The 20,138-nt window shown below is 47.1% G+C and overlaps 1 protein-coding gene across 4 annotated transcripts in view; it reads left to right on the top strand.

Moving 5' to 3' along the window:
• Positions 1-3,734: 3,734 nt before the first annotated feature.
• MAP3K8 (mitogen-activated protein kinase kinase kinase 8) overlaps positions 3,735-20,138 on the top strand; it is a 28,158-nt gene continuing 11,754 nt past the window's right edge. The window contains exons 1-3 of one of the 4 annotated variants that reach the window (XM_032622504.1): positions 3,735-3,745; positions 8,613-10,752; positions 19,354-19,521. In XM_032622504.1, the coding sequence (XP_032478395.1) occupies positions 10,414-10,752; positions 19,354-19,521 (507 nt within the window). In that variant the 5' untranslated portion in view covers positions 3,735-3,745; positions 8,613-10,413. Of the gene's footprint in view, positions 3,746-5,131; positions 5,271-5,413; positions 5,613-8,612; positions 10,753-19,353; positions 19,522-20,138 lie in introns of those variants that run through there. The other 3 variants (XM_032622503.1, XM_032622505.1, XM_032622506.1) reach the window with 3 other exon arrangements.

Below are 20,138 nucleotides of genomic sequence, written 5' to 3'. Positions count from 1 at the left end.
TCAGGATGCTTCATTATTATGAAGTCATCCATCGAAGCATCTTGATACTTAGAAAAATGTTCTCATGAACATTAATCCCGGGCTTTGGTTAAGAAAGGGGAGAAGTCTCCCCAATACATGCTGAGAGGAATCTGTTGGCAATTGTTTTTAGTGTTGTAACTGCAACGGCAAACCCCAAAATGTGTTTAACTCACTTGGTTTAAACTAATCACGTGAGAATAAGCATGAAACACCTTTTTTTAAAGGCTGTTGAAATACTAATCTGGCCAATTTCCTGACATGTAATGTGTGAAGAACACCGTTTCAAAGGAGGTTAGTAATGGTCGTTTTGGGAGAGGATGCTCTTCTGGTGTTTTTTGTTTTTGTTTTTTTTTCTACCTCTACATTTACACTTGCAGATCAGCCTGTGCTTAATTTTTTAAAACAATTCCTTGCCTCCCCCAAGCAATAAGTTGCCGGTAGTCCCTCACATCGTGTTTGCAGGTGATGTGTGGTCCTGGGATGAGGGGACTCTGGCTAATAAGGAGTCGTGGGAGATGCTTAGGAGATAATTTCCACAAATCCATCAGGGACTGCTCCAACATTTGGCCCCATGCAGTTTGGGGGAGCCTCACTGCTGAGCCCTTTTCCCCCCTCTAAAAATGGGAAAAATGCAAGTTATTGCACTGGCCGGAGGAGAGAGCCTTGAACAGTTCCTGGGGGCATCCCAACCCATGTGGTAATCTCGGAAGCCCGAGATTAAGAAATGCTGTACCAGGAGTTTCCATTTGGGGGGTGGAAGAGAGAAGCACAGAGCAGTAGTTTCTGTTTTCAAAGTGTGGTTCATGGACCTCACATTTGGGGAAGTCACAGCACAAAGCAATGAACAAAGAAACATAATACATTTCATACAGAACGGCGTGATGTAGGTCCTTTGAGAGACCCGAGTTTTAGCTCTCTGCACATGAGAACAAAAGGTGTCTGACTCACACCTAGGCCCAGTTTAAACACGGCCTTCAGAGATAAACAACGGCCACAGCTGAGAGCATCTGGAAGCAGGGGATTTCTCCCCCCATCTCCCGCATGTGAGGTCTCCATCTCTGCCCCGGGCCCCATTGCCCTCCTTCCTTGCTGTTCCCACTTGGCACAGTGATGGCAGAAGTTGTGAGTGCAGAAGGTGAGGAGAGGCACAGGAGGGATGAGGACAGAGGGGACTGTCCCTTTCATCCTTGTCCGCCCTCTGGGTGGTCTGCAGGGGAAAGCCTTGCATGCGGATGCGGCAGGAATATAGATACCCCCGGATTCCTTAAGGCATTCAGGTGCCTCTGTAATCTTCTCTGGGATGCCGTAGGGTGGCCAGGGCGGCGGGGACGGCAGCGCAGAATGTAATGATGCACACGTGGTGGTCCCCACAGGTCTGTTGGAATCCTAATCCCCCTCAAGATGCTGCGAGAGGCCAGCAGGCTCATCGCCAGCAGCTGCAGGGGGCCCGGGCCGGGCTGGAGGAAGCAGTTTGTGTTTCAGGTACCAGAGGAGCAGGGCCAAAGTCCAGGGAGCATCAGCCTTGGGAGTGGGGGGACAGGGTGGGTCTGGCGGTCCTGAATCTCCTCCCCTGGGTGCTTCATCCTTCCATCTGCTGTGTCTTTTTAGTGGCATCCAAGCTAAATTCTCTGACAGCGCATATGCAAGTTTTGCAAATTACAGCTTTGTAACTTAGAAAGACTTAATATGAAAAAGTTCAATTATCACTGAAATCCACTCACATTATCATAAGAAACTTACCTCCGTCAATGAAAAAAATAAGACCTACTGGACTTCTAACATACAAGTTCAACTGCTCAAAAAAGTTCATGACGGTAATAGTGGTTTTAAATTGATGACTCACGTGTCTGTACAGTTTCTCGTCTGAAGGTTATTGTCAGAAGTTTAAAGAGGTCATTGTTTAAACCTCTTGATGGGTAAATATGTATAGCTGCAACAAAAGCCAGACAGAAAAAAGTTATGCTCATGGAATCAGGCTCAAGTTCCTCTTCACTTTAAAAATATCTTGGGCTTCCCTGGTGGCGCGGTGGTTGAGAGTCCGCCTGCCGATGCAGGGGACGTGGGTTCGTGCCCCGGTCCGGGAAGATCCCACATGGTGGCTGGGCCGGTGAGCCACGGCCGCTGAGCCTGCGCGTCTGGAACCTGTGCTCCGCAACGGGAGAGGCCACAGCAGTGAGAGCCCCAAATCTTATTTAAAGCTTTACTGAAATTCAGTATTTAATGATCTTCCTCAAACCCTTTTGTATTTTACTATTATTATAATTTAAGAAAAAGAAATACATTTTTCACCAAGCCACATATAGGTATCCCCTACTTTTTTCCAGTTTATCCCAGTATTCTCTAAAAATATTATATTTTTTGAATATGAAGAAGACTGGAAAGCAGTGTCCTGTATTCTATTTATTAGTCTAGAGCCCGTTAAGGTTACATAGGCTGATGCACTGACTGGGTCACCTGCCACTGTTCATCATTTTGGTTCTGTTGAGTAAATGAGCTCTGATTTCCAAACTACAGATGACAAACCTATTATTGTCCCAACCTGCCAGTGGAGAAAGCCCCTTCAAGTACACTGCAACTCAATTTTCAAGTGCATTTTGTTGGGTGCAAACAGCTTCCAGAGCTGTTTTGTAATGTGTTTTAATCAGCCACCTCTGCCTGTGCACACTCCCGCTCCGGTGATTTCTCCTTGGCAAGTTTAAACCTCACTGTTCTAGCATGCTGAGCAGTATTGCTTTTGCAAGCCTGTATAACAAAGTCTTGACGGAGAAAAATGCAAGTAGCCTGCAAACTTTTTCTTTCTCTTCAATTGTCCTCTCTCTCTGGTAATCCGGGTCACCAGATCCAATCTTTGCTAGACTTTAAAAATGTATTTGAGTAAAATCTCTTAATTCACCCCACCAGATGAAATCTGCTACTGCATAAGCAATGAACAGCCAGAGAGAACCCCGCTGGAGCAGCCATTTCACCAGCTCCCTAAAATGCAACTATATTTGGAAGACCTCTATGTAGGAAGTAAGGCTAATACTTAGTTCCCAGAAGATTAGGTGTGGTTTTCATTACCTCATCAAAGGGGTGGTTCCATGTTTCTATTTTTAAAATTGCTTATAAAGATCATCCTTCGTTGGTCAGAGACAACAGATAGAGGAGAGACGTCTCTCACGTTATGATTAGAGGCAACAACCAGGCCAATCTGGTTCCCAGAGAAAAGGCGAAGGGAGCTGATGCTACAGTTTCAGCCGAGACTGGGATAATCTGCTTTTGAGTCCCGGCCAAATTCCACGGAGTCCGCGGCCAGGCCAGCCGGGCTTCTCCCCGCCTGGGCGCGGGCTGCATCTACCGAGTCAGGGCAGCAGGGTCGGTCCAGGCAGCGCGCCCTCCTGCAAGAGCAGAAGAAGCCCAGTCCCCTGGACCAGGGTCGGGGGGCGGTCCAGCCCTGAGACCACTTGGAAATGGTACTCGCCCCGCGTCATTCATGTCGCTGCACTCTAGTACTTAAAATAATTGGGGGGATGGCTCAGTGTCTCCAATCAGTCGTCACCGTTTAATTTACTAGTTGGGCTCGCTTTTACTAAAGTCTCGGGCGTCTGTCAATCCCCTTGTTATCACCAACGCCGCGGGCCCAGAAGCACAAAGAAGTGATGGGCGTTAAGGTCCTACAGTGAGGGCCTTGCTTCTCATCTCTGCTACCCTCTGTCCGCCGGCAATTCTCAGATGACTTCCTTGGGTGGGAATAACAATTCACTTTCCGTAGGAGAAACGTGGAGAGACTTCGAGCGGCTCCGCTGCAGTCTTGTCCTTGTGTGCGTGTGAGGGTGCGTGGGCCCGAGACGAGCTTGAGGACAGGAAAGGGCCGGACGCGGACTCAGCAAGGACGTTGGAGTCTGGGCTCCACCTGGCACGTCCAACGTCCGGGTCGCCGAGATGGAGAGGGTCGGTGCCTTACAGCGTCTCTCCCTCTCGGGGCTGTCTTGCAAAATGTCCTGATACTCAGGAAGTACTGGCAGGGGCGCGGGGCAGGGGGGAGCGCGTGCCGCCTCTCAGTGGGTATCGGCAATGTCCAGCAGAGAGGATTTCGTGGAGAGAGGCGCTGTTTCCCTAGAACTTCCTTCCGGCTTTGCCGCGAGAAAACGCTTTCCACTCGAGAAGGAAAATCGCTCTAGACGCATTTGGACCTTCTTCCCCAGCGGGACAGAGAAACCCAGCCTCGAAGCTGGGGGTTATAGGAGGAGACGGGGCAGATACACTTTGTACCCGGCGGTGCCACCAATAACCAGTTCCGATAAAGGCTGCAAAGAGCTAAACCAGGTTTTGCTGGCGGGGACCCCGGCCCTCGTCCAGCGCCCCGTCACCTCCCACGGCAGCCTCTCCCAAGCCCTTAAACTGGGTCGGTGCTGGGGGCCACGCATCACCGCCCTGCGTGTGTGACCTGGACCGAAACCTGAGCGGGGCGGGCCGCGGTTCCGGGAAGCTCCCTGCGCCTCCTGCAGCGCGGCGGGGGCAGCACGCGGCGCCCCTGTTCGCCCCCCCACCCCGCCCCGAGCACACAGACACACCCTCCGGCATGGGGGGTGCGGGAAAGGGCCGGGGAACCCCACAGCAGCGCCGAGGGCGCCGGCACCTTAGGAAATACGAGCTTCCCTCGGCGGCCGGGGGCGGAGGCAGGGTCGCCCTTTCCTGCTCCGCGTCGGGGCGCCCTCTACCACCCGACTGCCGGGTCCCCAGATCGGAGGGAACTCGGGGGTGTTTTTCCAGGCTGTGGGCCGGAGTCGCGCAGCCGGCGGTGGCCCCCGGGAGGCGTGGCGAGACCTACCCCGCTCCCGGCGCGCCCCACCCCCGTCCCACCTCCAGCTCCGCCCAGCGCCCCGCGGGCAAGCGGGGGGAGGCCGGAATTTCCCCTCGCGGGGGCTCGGGTAGCCTTGCAAGCCGGCGGGCTCTTTCTGTTTACGGAGAGAAAGGGGAAATGGAAGAGGCGGGGAGGCGGCGGCTGGAGTCCGCTGCGCCGCCCCTCGGCCGGCCCAGAAGCTGTGAGTCAGGGGCCGACGAGGGCAGCCCGGGTGCGCGGGAGGCGCGGGGCTCACTCGACCGCTCGGGCCCGGACAGCGCGCCAACGCTCCGGGGCCGGTAGCCCTGGTTCCCGCTCCTGCCGACGCCGGACCTGGGGACCCCGGCGCGCCCGGCTCCCGGGGGCCGCCCGCCAGCTGCGCCGCGAGCCGTCGGGGGACGGCGGCGGGGCCGCGCGGAGGCCGCAGGTAAGAGTTCGGGGGCTCGGGGCTGTCGTTCGATCTCAGCCCTGTTGGGTGCCTCGGCGGTTCGCACCCTGAGGCCCGGGGCGCCCCAGCATCCGGGAGGGCTCCGGGGCCCTGGGGGGGGGGGCGTGCCCGTCTCCGGCTGCGGCGCTTCGGGGCTGCGCGCGGGTCGCGGCTGCAGCCGGCGCAGCTGGAAAGCACCTTGCGCAAGGGTCCCACGGGGCGCCGACCGCGACTCCTCCCCTTTCCTCCTCCTTCCCGGATCCCTAGCGCGCGAGCAGGGCAGGTCCCGGCTTCCCGCCACGGGCGCCACCCGCAAGGCTGCGCCCTCCCTGCTCAGACCCGGTGAGTGCGCCCCGTTGGCGCGGGGCCCAGCTGCCGCTGGCCCTGGCGATGGGTGCTCTTCTCATGTGCAAGTCCTTTAACGCTCCCTTCGTCTTAAGGACCGGGGGGAATGGAGGGGAGGGGGTTTAGCAGGGTCGAGAGCCTCCGAGCAACTTCACGCTTGCATCCCGGATCCCATTCTGCGACCAGTAGGGTGGTTATAACAGAACACGAATGCTGGGCATTTGGCCTAAGAAAGAATGTTAAGGGGGAAAATGTTATTTCACAGATGTTTCCCCGTGGAAATGCAGTATCAGGATTCCGAAGTTCTAGTTCTAGGAGGGGAACCACGTTGAAAAGGAAGCGCAGCGTCCAGATCGTCCCAAAAGTTAATGGGGAAGGCCGCGAGCTATCTTTAAGAAAACATTGCAACGTCTGTTTCACTTTTGGAAAGACGTATTTTGGCCCAGAATAAAGGACTGCTGCCGACAAAAACAGGGAAAGAAGCAGTAATACAGTTGCTTTGCGTATCTGTGGCCTGAGTTTTAGGTACTCGCCAAGTAGAAGGTAATTTGAATCGGCAGACGCCCCCAGATCTGATGGATTGAGGTTGGTATGCGGTATTTCTGGCAGACGTCCTATAAGGAAAATTGGATGGTTGAGGCATCTAGAGGTTTTGAAGTGGCTGTGCTTCTAATACAGCTAGAATGTCTTCATTCTCGGTTTCTTTTATTTATTTATTATTTATGTTTGCCTGTGTTGGGTCTTCGTTGCTGCGCGGGCTTTTTCTGGTTGCAGCGAGCAGGGGGTGCTGAGGTGCGCGGGCTTCTCCTTGCTGTGGCTTCTCTTGTGGCGGAGCACTCGCGCTCTAGGTGCAGGGGCTTCAATAGTTGTGGCTTGCGGGCTCAAGAGCTCAGGCTCAGTAGTTGTGGCGCACGGGCTCTAGAGCGCAGGCTCGGTAGTTGTGGCGCATGGGCTCTAGAGCGCAGGCTCAGTGGTTGTGGTGCGCGGGCTCTAGAGCGCAAGCTCAGTGGCTGTGGCGCGCGGGCTCTAGAGCGCGGGCTCAGTGGTTGTGGCGCGCGGGCTCTAGAGCTCAGGCTCAGTGGTTGTGGCATGCGGGCTCTAGAGCGCAGGCTCAGTGGTTGTGGCGCGCAGGCTCAGAGGTTGTGGCGCACGGGCTCTAGAGCTCAGGCTCAGTAGTTGTGGTGCATGGGCTCTAGAGTGCAGGCTCAGTAGTTGTGGTGCGCGGGCTTAGTTGCTTCGCCTCATGTGGGATCTTCCTGGACCAGGGATTGAACCCGTGTGCCCTGCATTGGCAGGCGGATTCTTAACCACTGCACCACCAGGGAAGTCCCAATTCTCGGGCTTTTTGAGAAAAAAATATTATTAGAAGAAGTCTTATTGGAGGTGTGCCCTGAGGGGCAATGTACTATTTTGGCAGAAAAATCTTTTAAATGTGAAGTAACATGAGGTATAATCATCCTTTGTAAGGTAGGAGCCTACACCAGTAATCTTGGCCATTTTCATTCGCACTTGCCAGGGAACGCTCAACTTTTGTTTATGGAGATGGAAGTAGCTAAGAGTTTGCCATTATGTTTAGGAGAGTATTTCCTCTTGGCTTTACTGCCAATTTCAGAAATTATTTGAAGCAGATAATTTTGACTGTATCTGCCCATTTGTCCATTTCTAAAATTGGTATAGTCCCCTCCTGCGTTAACAAGTGGGGATTTAATGCAGATTTTTATTGAACACTGTGTGGGGAAGGGTGCTTGCTGCTCAAGTGAAATACAGATCCCTTCATCATTCACTTTTCTAGACGTCTACTGGTGGTGAGTAACGCAGAAATCGTTAGCATCTTGTCTGCTTAATTAAGGCCTGAAAACGCTGAGGCTTTTGCCGGCACCTTGAGCGGGCGGTTGTCAGGGTTTTCTGGAGCGCACACAGGTTTGCACGCGGGTTTGCAGGAGTGGAGGTTGGCGTTGCTAGGGGATTAGTGGCACCGAAGACACCCGCCTCCACCTCCCTGCCCTCCCCCAGCAATCAGATTACGGGCGTGTGTGTTTCCGCCTCTCAGGTTTTACATACAAATGTTCCAGACTTTCTGGAGGATTTAAAAACCAAAACCTGCCTTTCCTCTCTGGATCAGCTAACCCGACCTGTAAACTGTATGGACCTTTTCCTCCCTTTCTATAGCCCTGTTACTACTGGGAACTTTACTTTCTCTCTGGCCAGCCATCCGCTAAGTAAATCCAGCAGCTTTGGAACTTTTCAGCCAGTGGGGTCCTAAATTGAGCCGTTGTTGTTTCAATTCCATTTTTTTCCCCTGTAAATTCTACAAGTAGAAACTGCAACTAAATGGCCCCATGAAACCCAGTCCAATGTTCCTCCATTAACCTAAAAAATTCCTTTCATAAGTCAAGAGACTCCAAGAGGCTGAATCAGTCTTCCTCAAAGACCAGCCAGGTCTCAGAGAGGGGGCTTTCCTTTGCTCTCTAGATGTAACTGTGATGATAACAGCCATCAAAACGTTTCATTGGTTTCTGCCTTTATTTTTTTTCTTCCTTTGTCTCTTATTTTAGAAACAGTCTTTAAAACCTTACTGTGAAGAAGGGGGAGGATGGGGGGTTGGAGGGGGTTAGGTAGCCGCAGCCCATTTGCAGTTAAGAAAGGTGGCCTAATGCAGTACCTGCAAAGCCAGGGATCCGACCCAGTCCTTCGATTTCATGCGCATCGTAGCAGCTTCAAAAGACATAGTTTATGTGCTGTGCACCAGACTCTGTGCCCAGCACCTTATGCTCTGGAACTCCTTTGACCCTCACAACCACCTACAAGGGACATGCTGTTATTACTTGCATTTTGCAGGTGGGGGATGTCGACATGAAGTGAGGTTAAAGTACAAAACCTGACCAAGATCATGCAAACACTAAAGGAGGGGCTGAGATTGGTCCCCCGCAGCCTGAGTCTAGATGCCGTGTCATAACTGCGTAATCCTAGACTTCTTTCCCCATACACAATTTGTAGTGGCACAGGGGTTAAGACCCCACGCTCCCAATGCTGGGGACCAGGGTCCGACCCCTGGTCAGGGAACTAGATCCCACAGTGCATGCCGCAACTAAGGCTTCACATGCCACAACTAAGGAGACTGTGAGCCACAACTAAGGAGCCCGCTGGCCACAACTAAGACCTGGCCCAACCAAATAAAATAAATATTTTTAAAAAAGAGCATTAAAAAAGAAAGAAAGAAAGAAAGAAATGGATCGTCCAGTAACTTAATAACGACACTAAATTGCATGGTTCTTTTCTCAAGTGAAGTTCACCAAGAGGCCTATGTCTGGGTCTTGTGGGCAGGTGGCCCCAAGGTGGAATATTTCCTGGAGTTTGGTGCTTGTGCTCCAGGTTGATGGGAGCCTGTGGCTTTTATTTAGCCCTGTGTGTTGAACGCATTGAAGGCTTGTGCTTTCAAGAACCTGAAACACTTGTCAGAGAGAGGCTGCTTCCAGGAGCACAGTAGTTTAGGTAGACATACATACCTTTTCATTTTCTCAGGTCTCTTAAGTCCTTTTATCTTTAATCCTTTGGAATGGTGTTGTTGCCAAATCCTGAGTAACTGGCATCATTGTTTACCCTTGACTTACCTTCTTTTTCTCGTTTACAGATCCCCAAGTGTGGCTCCTGATTTGTATAGAAGAGCTGAAATACGGTTTTGGCTAATCAGAGTTAGTCAATCTTGCCCATGTCTTGCTTATGATAGGTTTGGCTTCCCTGGCTTCTTTATAAAACCACAACTTCTAGAGGGTCATTGATCTAGATATTAAGTTAACCTTCTTGAGTCTTTGAGATGCATGCTTTGTACTGTTAAAGAATCCTGGTCACAGGAGGGGACAGCTGATTACAGGTTAAAGGAATCTTCTCCTTTCTCATACCCATCCTCAGCAGAAAGAAGATTTGAGATTTGCCGTCTCCTTTCTAAATGAGCTGTTATCTGTGTCAGAATTATTCCTGAAACTTGACTTACCGTCATCACATTTGCTCAGGTTAAAATCCATGTGACATGCTTCTGGCTTCAGGGCCTGAATTTTATTTGCAAAGTTAGCTCCTGAATTGGGTAAAGGAGTTTTTTGTTTTTAAGTAAATTTCCGTTTTAATTTTATTTATTTATTTATTTTTTGGCTGCGCTGTGTGGCTTGCGGGATCTTAGTTCCCCAACCAGGGATTGAACCCGGGCTACCACAGTGAAAGTGCTGAGTCCTAACCACTGGACTGCCAGGGAAGTCTCAAGGAGTTTCTTTTTTTAAAAAAAAAAGCCCCCCACGGCCTAAAAGCCACAGAGATCATGCAGGGAAGATTGTCCCCTGCGGCAGGGTTGGAAACGGTCAAACGAGCACCGGACTAAAGGTTATCTAAGGTCCCTTTCTTCACTGTCTGTGCATTTGACCTCACACACACTGTGGCCAGAGCCCTTACTTTATTTGTTTGTTTGTTTTTGCGGTACGTGGGCCTCTCACTGCTGAGACCCCTCCCGTTGCGGAGCACAGGCTCCGGACGCGAAAGCTCAGCGTCCATGGCTCACGGGCCCAGCCGCTCCGCGGCACGTGGGATCTTCCCGGACCGAGGCACGAACCCGTGTCCGCTGTATCGGTAGGCGGACTCTCAACCACTGAGCCACCAGGGAAACCCACCCTAATTTTATAAACAAAGTCGTATAGAAGCCTGTTCCCGATTCTTTCATGTCAGTTTCCCATTGATCTCAAATGCAAATACAAATACAGTAAACTAAGTAGCTGAGGTTTCTTTTGCAGACTCTCGGGAGAGCCTGACAGTGATGGAGTTCATGAGCACTGGAAGTGACAGCAAAGAAGAAATCGATTTGTTAATGAAACATTTGAACGTGTCTGATGTAATAGACATTATGGAAAATCTTTACGCGGGTGAAGAGCCTGTGGCCTACGAACCCAGTCTGATGACCGTGTGTCAGGACAGCAATCACAAGGAAGAGGGGCGTGCCGACTCCGTGCTGCTCAGCGGCCAGGAGGGGCCTTGGCTGTCATCGGTCCGATACGGAACCGTGGAGGATTTGCTTGCTTTTGCAAACCACATATCCAACACCGCAAAGCGTTTGTACGGACACCGACCCCAAGAATCTGGAATTTTATTAAATATGGTATGTTTTTTCCTGATCAGTTGAGTGCTGTGTGTTCAGCTTACCTCTGCTGCTGCACCTGGTTCAGACTGGCTGCCAGGTATGGTGTTTAAAAATGGAATATCTGTAAGAATCACCTCCATGCGAAAGGCGCAAAACACGGTCTTCGTTAAAAGTTCCGTTTAAAGAATCTTTTCCATATTTTAGGAGTAGTTCTACAAATAGGTAATTAAGAAGAATGAATTTTAACTTAACAGTTCACTGAAGAGCTCATTCGTCAATCAGGCCGAAGAGAAAGGCTTCCTGAGATTCCTTCATCTGAGAGGGGAATAAAGGCTTTGTCTTTAATGAACATGTATTTTTTATGTAGTACAGTTGATGTATAATTTTTTATAAGTTATAGGTGTACCATATAGTGATTCACAATTTTTGGAGGTTATACTCCATTTATATTATTATGAAATATTGGCTGTATTCCATGTGTTACACGGTATATCCTTGCAGGTTATTTTATACATAATAGTTTGTGTCTTTTAATCCTCTACTCCTTTCCCTTTCCCTCTCCCCACTGGTAACCACTAGTTTGGTCTCTATATCTCTGGTCTGTTTCTTTTTTGTTATATTCACTAGTTTGTTTTATTTTTCAGATTCCACGTATAAGGGATAGCATACAGTGTTGGTCTTTCTCTGTCTGACTTATTTCACCCAGTATAATACCCTCCAAGTCCATCCATGTTACTGCAAATGGCAAACTTTCATTCTTTTTATGGCTGAGTAGTATTCCATTGTATGTATATGTGTGTGTGTGTGTGTGTGTGTGTGTATATATATATATATATATATATATATATGACACATCTTCTTTATCCATTCATCTGTTGAGGGACAGTTAGATTGCTTCCATTCCTTGGCAATTGTAAATAACGCTGCTATGAACATTGGGGTACATGTATCTTTTCAAATCTGTGTTTCCATTTTTTCCGATATATACCCAGGAGTGGAATTGCTGGATCACATGGTAGTTCTTTTTAGTTTTTTGAGAAACCTCCATACTGTTCCCCATAGTGGCTGCACCAGTTTACACTCCCACCAACAGTGCAGGAGGGTTCCCTTTTCTCCATATCCTCTCCACATTTGTTATTTGTGTTTTTTGATGATGGCCGTTCTGACAGATGTGAAGTGATATCTCATTGTGGTCTTGATTTGCATTTCCCTGATGATTAGAGATGTTGAGCATCTTTTCATGGGCCTGTTGGCCATCTGCATGTCCTCTTTGGAAAAATGTCTCTTCAGGTCTTCTGCCCATTTTTTAATTGGGTTGTTGTTTTTTTGATGTTGAGTTATAGGAGCTGTTTACGTATTTTCGATATTCATCCCTTCCTTGTTGGTTGTATCATTTGCAAATATTTTCTCCTGTCCAGTAGGTTGTCTTTTTGTTTTGTCAATGGTTTCCTTTGCTGTGCAAAAGCTTTTAAGTTTAATTAAGTCCCATTTGTTTATTTTTGCTTTTATTTCCTTTGCTTTAGGAGACAGATCCAAAAAATATTGCTACAATTTATGTCAAAGAATGTCTGTTGAATTTTTTTGAAGGCTGAATTTTTGTGCTCCTCTCTTGTCACATCTTGAAACGTCACGATATTAATACTGGCTACATTCAGTTCTTGCAGAAATGTAGTTTGTGAGCAGTAAATAGTTATCCACAGATTCACTCTCTTTAATTGACAAAGTATGAATGACAAGGGCTACACTTGTTTAGTCACCCCAAGTATCCAAAAATATCCAAAATATTGTGACAACACTTATTGCCACAGTAGGGGATCAGGTGATGTGTTTGGGTGTGGTCAGTGTCTTAGTCTCTCAAAGGTGAATGTAGGTGCTGGCTAGAGGTGATGTTATTTTTTAAAAAGGACAATTCACAGAGGAGTGGGTGGGAACTTGCAAAACACGCTTATTGATGAAAGTGTCTCCTTTCCTTTGGTGTATCTAAATGGCAGGAAGGCTAATGTATGGGGGGTGGTGCTGAACAAGTAAAGATTCTGGACCGAGTACTTAATTATTATTATTTTTTTTTGCATACCACATTCGTTCAGTTCAAAACAACACAGTGATTTAGGTCAGCCGTGTAGTGAATTGTTTTGTTAGAAGCCAGTTGTGTTCAGCTATAGCTCAATTTGCAGCAGAATTGCAAAGTTACCTTCCCCACCCCAAGAAAAAAGATTACATTTGGCATCATTGTATGACTTGCTTTGGTCTGGATATACCAAACTGTACTTGATAGTTAACTTTGCGTTGAGAAGAGTACTTCTGTTTATAAATGGGAAGTCATAATTTGAATAAGGGTTAATACCTGTTTGTCTTAGCTAAAATATAGCTGGAGAATTCTGGTTCAAAATAATATATATATCTATAATCAGAAACATAATTGTTTATGTATTTCTCTCTTTTTTTTTTTACATATTTATTTGTTAAAATGGGTGTCTTAAAGGAAAACATGCAGAATAAACACATTATCTTTGCTTGTAAATATGTAGAGACTTGGGCTTATTTCCCCTGGACTATCAGACTGATGAGAGATGGGCCATAGAATTGGGAATGTACAGAGGGAATTCAGGAAAAATATAAAGAGTACAAAGGAGTAGCTTCCGAAGGTTTTGGAGTGAGGGACAAAAAAAAGCTAATGCAGCAAAAGAGAGAAATGAAGGCATTAAAAGGAAGTGAAAATATTATCAGCAAAGCGTAAGAGTAGATTGCTGTTAGTCCTGTCATGGAGCCTGTGCTCCAGAAATGAATCAAGGCATATTTGGGAGAAAATTTGCAAATAGGACATATCAAAAAAGCAGGGATCTTTACAACTTTCAAAAAGCTTTTTGTTGGGCTTCCCTGGTGGCGCAGTGGTTGAGAGTCCGCCTGCCGATGCAGGGGACGCGGGTTCGTGCCCCGGTCCGGGAAGATCCCACATGCTGCGGAGCGGCTGAGCCCGTGAGCCGTGGCCGCTGAGCCTGCGCGTCCGGAGCCTGTGCTCCGCGACGGGAGAGGCCACGACAGTGAGAGGCCCGCGTACCGCAAAAGAAAAAAAAAGCTTTCTGTTTTAAAAAGTGATCAAGAATATAAAATACAGCAAGAAGACCTAACCTTAAAATCCACAGGAAAGTAGACCATGCTTTATTTGGCAAATCACCCTGTGACTGATGGCTCAGGGGGCTGTGATTGGCTTTCCTGTCACTGTCCTTAAGGATTAGATGCACCCTGTGACAGCTAGTAGCCTGTCACAGCTCCGTGCTTTATAAATAATGGCACAAGAACGGTGACTTGCCATCCCAGATCACAGCCAGTCTGAGACAAGATGGTGAAGGAGGCCACGTTGGCTTCTGGCTTCCTTCAACCTCACGTGTGTTCTCCTGGGAACCATCCCACCTTCAAGACCTTCCTCTTCCCATGGCCCTCCCCCTAAGACTCCATCAAAACTTTTCTCTCCTGGCCTTGCTGCTGTCTGTTTCTCTGCTTTACAAGGTGGCAGCTAATTATCTACCCAACAGACTGGTTCCAAGGTAAAGTCGACCTTCAAGTGTATCTACATATGGACCAAATGCTTTCCTTCCAGTATTCATCCATTCATTTGCTAGACAGAGCTCAAACTTCTGCAGGGGATGAGGTACTTCTCCAGGTGCTAGAGATACAGTTTGTGTCCCCTGGTAGCTTTCTGCCTGCTGGAGAGGGCAAGTAGACAGGTAATTGTAATGCACTGTAGGACTTCTCAATACAGCTAGCCCTGATGGCTATGGGAACACTCAGGCGGGATACCTCACATAACCACGAGGGTGAGCCGGTGGAAAGGAGGAATGTCAGATAGGCTTCCAAGAGGAATTAAAAAAAAATTTTTTTTTGGCCGCACTACACAGCTTGTGGGATCTTAGTTCCCCAACCAGGGATTGAACCCAGGCCCTCGGCAGTGAAAGTGCTGCGTCCTAACCACTGGACCTCCAGGGAATTTCCCCAAGAGGAATTGATGCCTAAATTACTGAGCTGGAATCAGCCAGATAAAGGGGCTGGAGAGCAGAGAATGTTTCAGATGGAGAGAACGGAGTCACAGACGCCTGGTGTATTACAGGCAACCTCCAAGCGCAGCGCCTGTGGAGTTAATTAGGGTGGAGGACCCAGGAGTTACAGTCATATCCTGAAGCATAGGCGTGTAAAATGGTGGTCTGCATGTGTGTGCAAGTGGGTGCTATTTTCCTGAAAATAATATTTAAAAGATTCCACCGACATCCAGCAGGACCTGGGGAAGAAACTTTAGGAGACGAAGCCAGGGGTTGCTTTGTGTGAGGTTGCTACAAGTTACTTATAATCTAGACCAACTCTCACCCTCATCTGGGGATGAATAACCTAAAATGGGTTCTAAACACTCAACTCTTGGGTGATTTTTTGGGAAACTCAAGAGCCCTGAAGAGTTTGCTCATAGATGTGGGTGTGAGATGCTGTCCTGCTCCATAGGCTTAGTCACGGATTCCTGCTTTCTCAGGGTTAAAAAAAAACCTTAAAGATACTTGAGTCAAGCTCTCTGTCTGAAGCTTGAATCACCCGCTTTATCAGCTCCAATAATTGCTGGGGCATTTTGGTCTGTGCTTGGAAACCCGTGATGAAGCATGCATCATATACTAGGGCATTTAATGTCATATCGGGCCAATGCTGATTGTAGGGAAGTCTTTCCTTAGAGGGTACTAAAAGCCATCTCTGACTCCCCTGACTCCTAAGCCCTACTTCTTGGCCATAAAAATGTGTGTATACGTATACGATGAGGAGTTGCGAAGACGGCAGGCCCTTGAATTAAAGTGCCCAGCACGTGTCTCAGCTCTGAAATGGACTAGCTGGGTGACATTGGGCCAGTCATTACAACCTCTATGCCTCTGTTTACTCATCTGTAAAATGGGCAAATGGCCGCCTTCACTCCATACAATGAATGCACGTGACCTGTGTACACACAGTGCGTGTTGAAAGGATGCAAAGCCACCCTTGTAACGAGTGTTAATGTAAAATACCTTTGCTTAGCTCCCAGGAAGCATCCTGACCAGGCCCACCTGTGAATGGCTTCACGAAGGAAGAAATTAACATACCCCTTCCAGAGCATCACCAGAAAATAAACCAGTGCATCTAAGAAAAAAATGGAAAATTTTATTTGAGCCAAAATAGAGGATTGTATCCTGGGAAGAGCATCTCAGAAAGCTCTGAGAACTGTTCTGCCTGTTAAGATCCAGGGACATTGCAGAACCACAAACTGGCCATCACTTGCATGTCACACCACACGTTCAGGGACTGTCGTCTGAGGTGGCCCGGGAGAACTTACAGGGTGTTTGGAGGAGGGTCCCCAGAACGTTGGGGATGATAAACTGCAGTGAAGGAACTGTAGTATTTGATCTAAAGAGAAGAAGGCCAAGCCTTTCTCAGTGATGTGTAAATGTAGACATTTAACAACTGTGTTTTGATCACAGCTCAGCTTTAATTACAGCCTCTGGAAGATCAAAGGCTCTTACCTAAAGAATGGGAGCTGTGGCTTTGGGGTCAGACAGACCCTGAAGCCAGTTTCCTCATCTGTGAGTGGAGATAAAAAGAGCCCTTACGTCACAGGCCTGTTATGAGAAATTGCTGAGTTAATGTATGAAGTACTCAGGACAGTGCCTGGCCCAGAATTAACACTCAGTAGATGGCTGGCGTTATTACTCTTCATCCTGCCGGCTAAGAGCGCACCGCGTCAGAGTGGGTGAGAGCAGATTTGGGTTGGACAGGAGTAAAACTTTCAAGTGAAGTAAGTCAGACAAAGACAAATATCATATGACATCACTTATACGTGGAATCTAAAAACATGATACAAATGAACTTATTTACAAAATAGAAATAGACTCACAGACATAGAAAAAAAAACCTTATGTTTTCCAAAGGGGAAAGGGAGGGGGGAGGGATACATGAGGAGTTTGAGATTAACAGTTACACACTACTATATATAAATAGATAAACAGCCAGGACCTACTGGTTACAGCCCCGAACTTGAGCCTGGCTGTCCCTTTGCTGTGGGACCAGCAGAGCAGGACAGAGCCAGATCCCACGGATCTAGAACAAACTTATATACAAAACAGAAATAAACCCACAGACATAGAAAACAAACTTACGGTTACGAAAGGGGACGGGGGGAGGGTAAATTAGGAGTTTGGGATTAACATATACATACAGCTATATATAAAATAGATAACCAACAGGGACCCACTGTATAGCACAGGGAACTGTATTCAATATCTTGTAATAACCTATAATGGAAAAGAATCTGAAAAAGAATAGATATACATGCGTAACTGAATCACTGCTGTACACCTGAAACTAGCACAACCTTGTCAATCAACTATACTTCAATTGAAAAAAAATTTTTTTTTTTAAGTAAAACTTTTTTTTTCCAAAGGTGAGTTAAGCCCTGAAGCGGATTCCTGGAGAATCGAATGAAATTGGGTCTGTAAATATTTAATAACAAGGAGGAGGCTATAAAGCGAGTGCCGCTGAGTGCCGCGAGCATGGTTCTGTCTGCACTTGGTTCCCAGCGTGCTGTAGAAGTGGCCTCCAGGAACTTGAGGTGACACTTCTTGAAAGGACATCATATTTCAAACTTGGCAACGCCGCGGTCTCCGCTTAGTCATTTTCCCTCTTGGGACCTGTGCAGAGGCCGCACTCAGTGAATACTAAAGTTTTAAGTGTAGTGACTTCACATTTCGAAGTATTAGCCTTCTTTGCTTCATTCCCAAATAGTGAGCACGCCTGTTCACGGGGTGTAGCTAAGATTAGCAATAGTAGGTCCTGAGTGAATAACGCTTACGGTCACCAGGATTATTCCCAGAGCAGGGCCCGTGTAAGGCCCCATGCATCTGGAAATGAATCGGAGTCTACCTTTTACCCACGTGATCCGCACTCCCCTTCACCCTCTCCCATTCTTGAAATAACTTCGTGTCACTTTGATAGTTTCCTAATCCCCGAATTCATAATCTGAAGTCGTAATATTACTAATGAAACGTAGGTAAAACCTGTATTTTTGAAACTCGAACCCTTGAAAGCATACCCAACACATTTTTTTTAGGAATGTGCTCCAGGTCATGTCTCCCACGGACTATCTTATTAATTTGTTTTCATTTGATTTATAATTATTTCTCCTCTCAATTTTTCACTTTTGAAAAATTGACATAGACTTTATATGCAGTAAAATACACAGGTCTTTAATATCCAGTTTGATGGGTTTTGACAAGGGTACATACCCTTATAACCCACACTGCTATCAGGATATCTCTCTAATTTAATTCTTTTTAATTGTTATTTTTATTCATTTATTTAAAAATTGAAGTATAGTTGATTTACAATGTTGTATTAGTTTCAGGCATACAGCAACGTGTTTCAGTTATACTATACTGTGTGTATATATATATATATATTTTTTTTTTTTTTTCAGATTCTTTTCCCTTATAGGTTATTGCAAAATATTGAGTAAAATCCCCTGTGCTATACAGTAGGTCCCTGTTGGTTATCTATTTTATATATAGCTGTATGTATATGTTAATCCCAAACTCCTAATTTACCCTCCCCCCGTCCCCTTTCGTAACCATAAGTTTGTTTTCTATGTCTGTGGGTTTATTTCCGTTTTGTATGTAAGTTCATTTGTGTCATATTTTAGATTCCACATATAAGTGATATCATATGTATTTGTCTTTCTCTGTCTGACTTACTTCACTTAGTGTGATCATCTCCAGGTCCATCCATGTTGCTGCAAATGGCGTTATTTCATTCCTTTTTATGGCTGAGTAATAATATTCCACTGTGTATATGTACCACATCTTCTTTGTCCATTCCTCCGTTGATGGACACTTAGGTTGTCGCTCTCAGCTTTTGAGTCGGCTGTTTTTCAGACCTCTTGTTCAAAGTGTTTACTGACTCATGAACCCTCAGAGGTCAGGGGTCATCTGTCTCTTGTTCATCGCTGCCTGCTCGGCACCAAACACAGTGCCTGGCACATACCATGCACTCAGTAAATATTAAATGAGTGAATGGATGAGAAATGGTTCTGCCCTTACTTTGCTTACGTGGCACTGTCAACTCATAGCTCTGGTATAACACATTGTTTTCCGGAATCCTCTGTGATCATCAGTTCGTTTCCCTACTCTCTATGAGTGTACGTCACCTCTGAGTAATAGGTATGCAGACTAACAGGTTAGCACATTTTAACTGGAAACGAGTCAGCTTGCACGCACAGTTTACATTTCCGCAATGTTTATTTTCAGCCTTTTGGTCACAGCAGTCACGGTGCATTCGGTAAATCATTTTTAAAGTTCTCTTTGGCAGTGAATTACGCACACGTAGATGGAAATATGATCAGGTCTGACCAGGGATGTGTTTGCGTCACATGCTTTCTCTGTTTTGCTGAAGCTCTAGATAGGAGCTCTAAGACGCTTCTGTACACTGGTATGATTATATACGGTGACATTAATTTTGAACCCTGCGTGTAGGAATGCGGTCTAACGTAACCAGTTTCTAAAGGGCGGGTCTCAGAAAAGGACTTTGCTGAAATTCTTACCCTCCTGCATTTTTGTTTTGTTGTAGGTAATCACTCCCCAGAACGGACGCTATCAGATAGACTCTGATGTTCTTCTCATCCCTTGGAAGCTGACTTACAGGAATATTGGCTCTAATTTTATTCCTCGGGGGGCCTTTGGAAAAGTGTACTTAGCACAGGACATAAAAACTAAGAAAAGAATGGCATGTAAATTGGTACGTACTTCATAAGCAGACAGGGTACCCTGCGTGTTCGGCATTGGGGCTGTTGCGTGCTCGTTTATTTACTTTACTCAAAGCTGGCTACCCCTTGACTGCCTCTTATCTAAGGGTGCTGGGTCCGAGAAAAGCATCTCTGTTTTATAGATTTGCTGCTACCTGGGGCCGTTCAGCCCCCAAGTCTGCTTAAGGGCATAGTTCATTTTAATCAGCTTGCTCTGATAACAAAGAAAGTACCAGCTTCTTTAGCGCCAGCTTGGATAACTTCATCCCTCTTGGGGTGGCTGAAGGGGAGCTACCCTGCCAGAGCACATCTGTTTGCTGCTGCTTCAATGCCACCCACTGGGGAGGGGACCAGGCAGGGAAGCAGACCCTGGGAAAGCTGTAAGGCTCCTCAGGACTGTAGATTAAAGGGCTGAATTTCAGAGAAAAAAAAAACCCATTTTTTTTTTTTTTTTTAAGATGTTGGGGGTAGGAGTTTATTAATTAATTAATTAATTTTTGCTGTGTTGGGTCTTCGTTTCTGTGCGAGGGCTTTCTCTAGTTGCGGCAAGCGGGGGCCGCTCTTCATCGCGGTGCGCGGGCCTCTCACTATCGCAGCCTCTCCCGTTGCG

The sequence above is a fragment of the Phocoena sinus genome, chromosome 2 (assembly GCF_008692025.1).
Source record: "Phocoena sinus isolate mPhoSin1 chromosome 2, mPhoSin1.pri, whole genome shotgun sequence".
NCBI lineage: Eukaryota > Metazoa > Chordata > Mammalia > Artiodactyla > Phocoenidae > Phocoena > Phocoena sinus.
The sequence above is the reverse complement of the archived record's forward strand: the minus strand, read 5'-3'. Positions and strand labels throughout refer to the sequence as shown.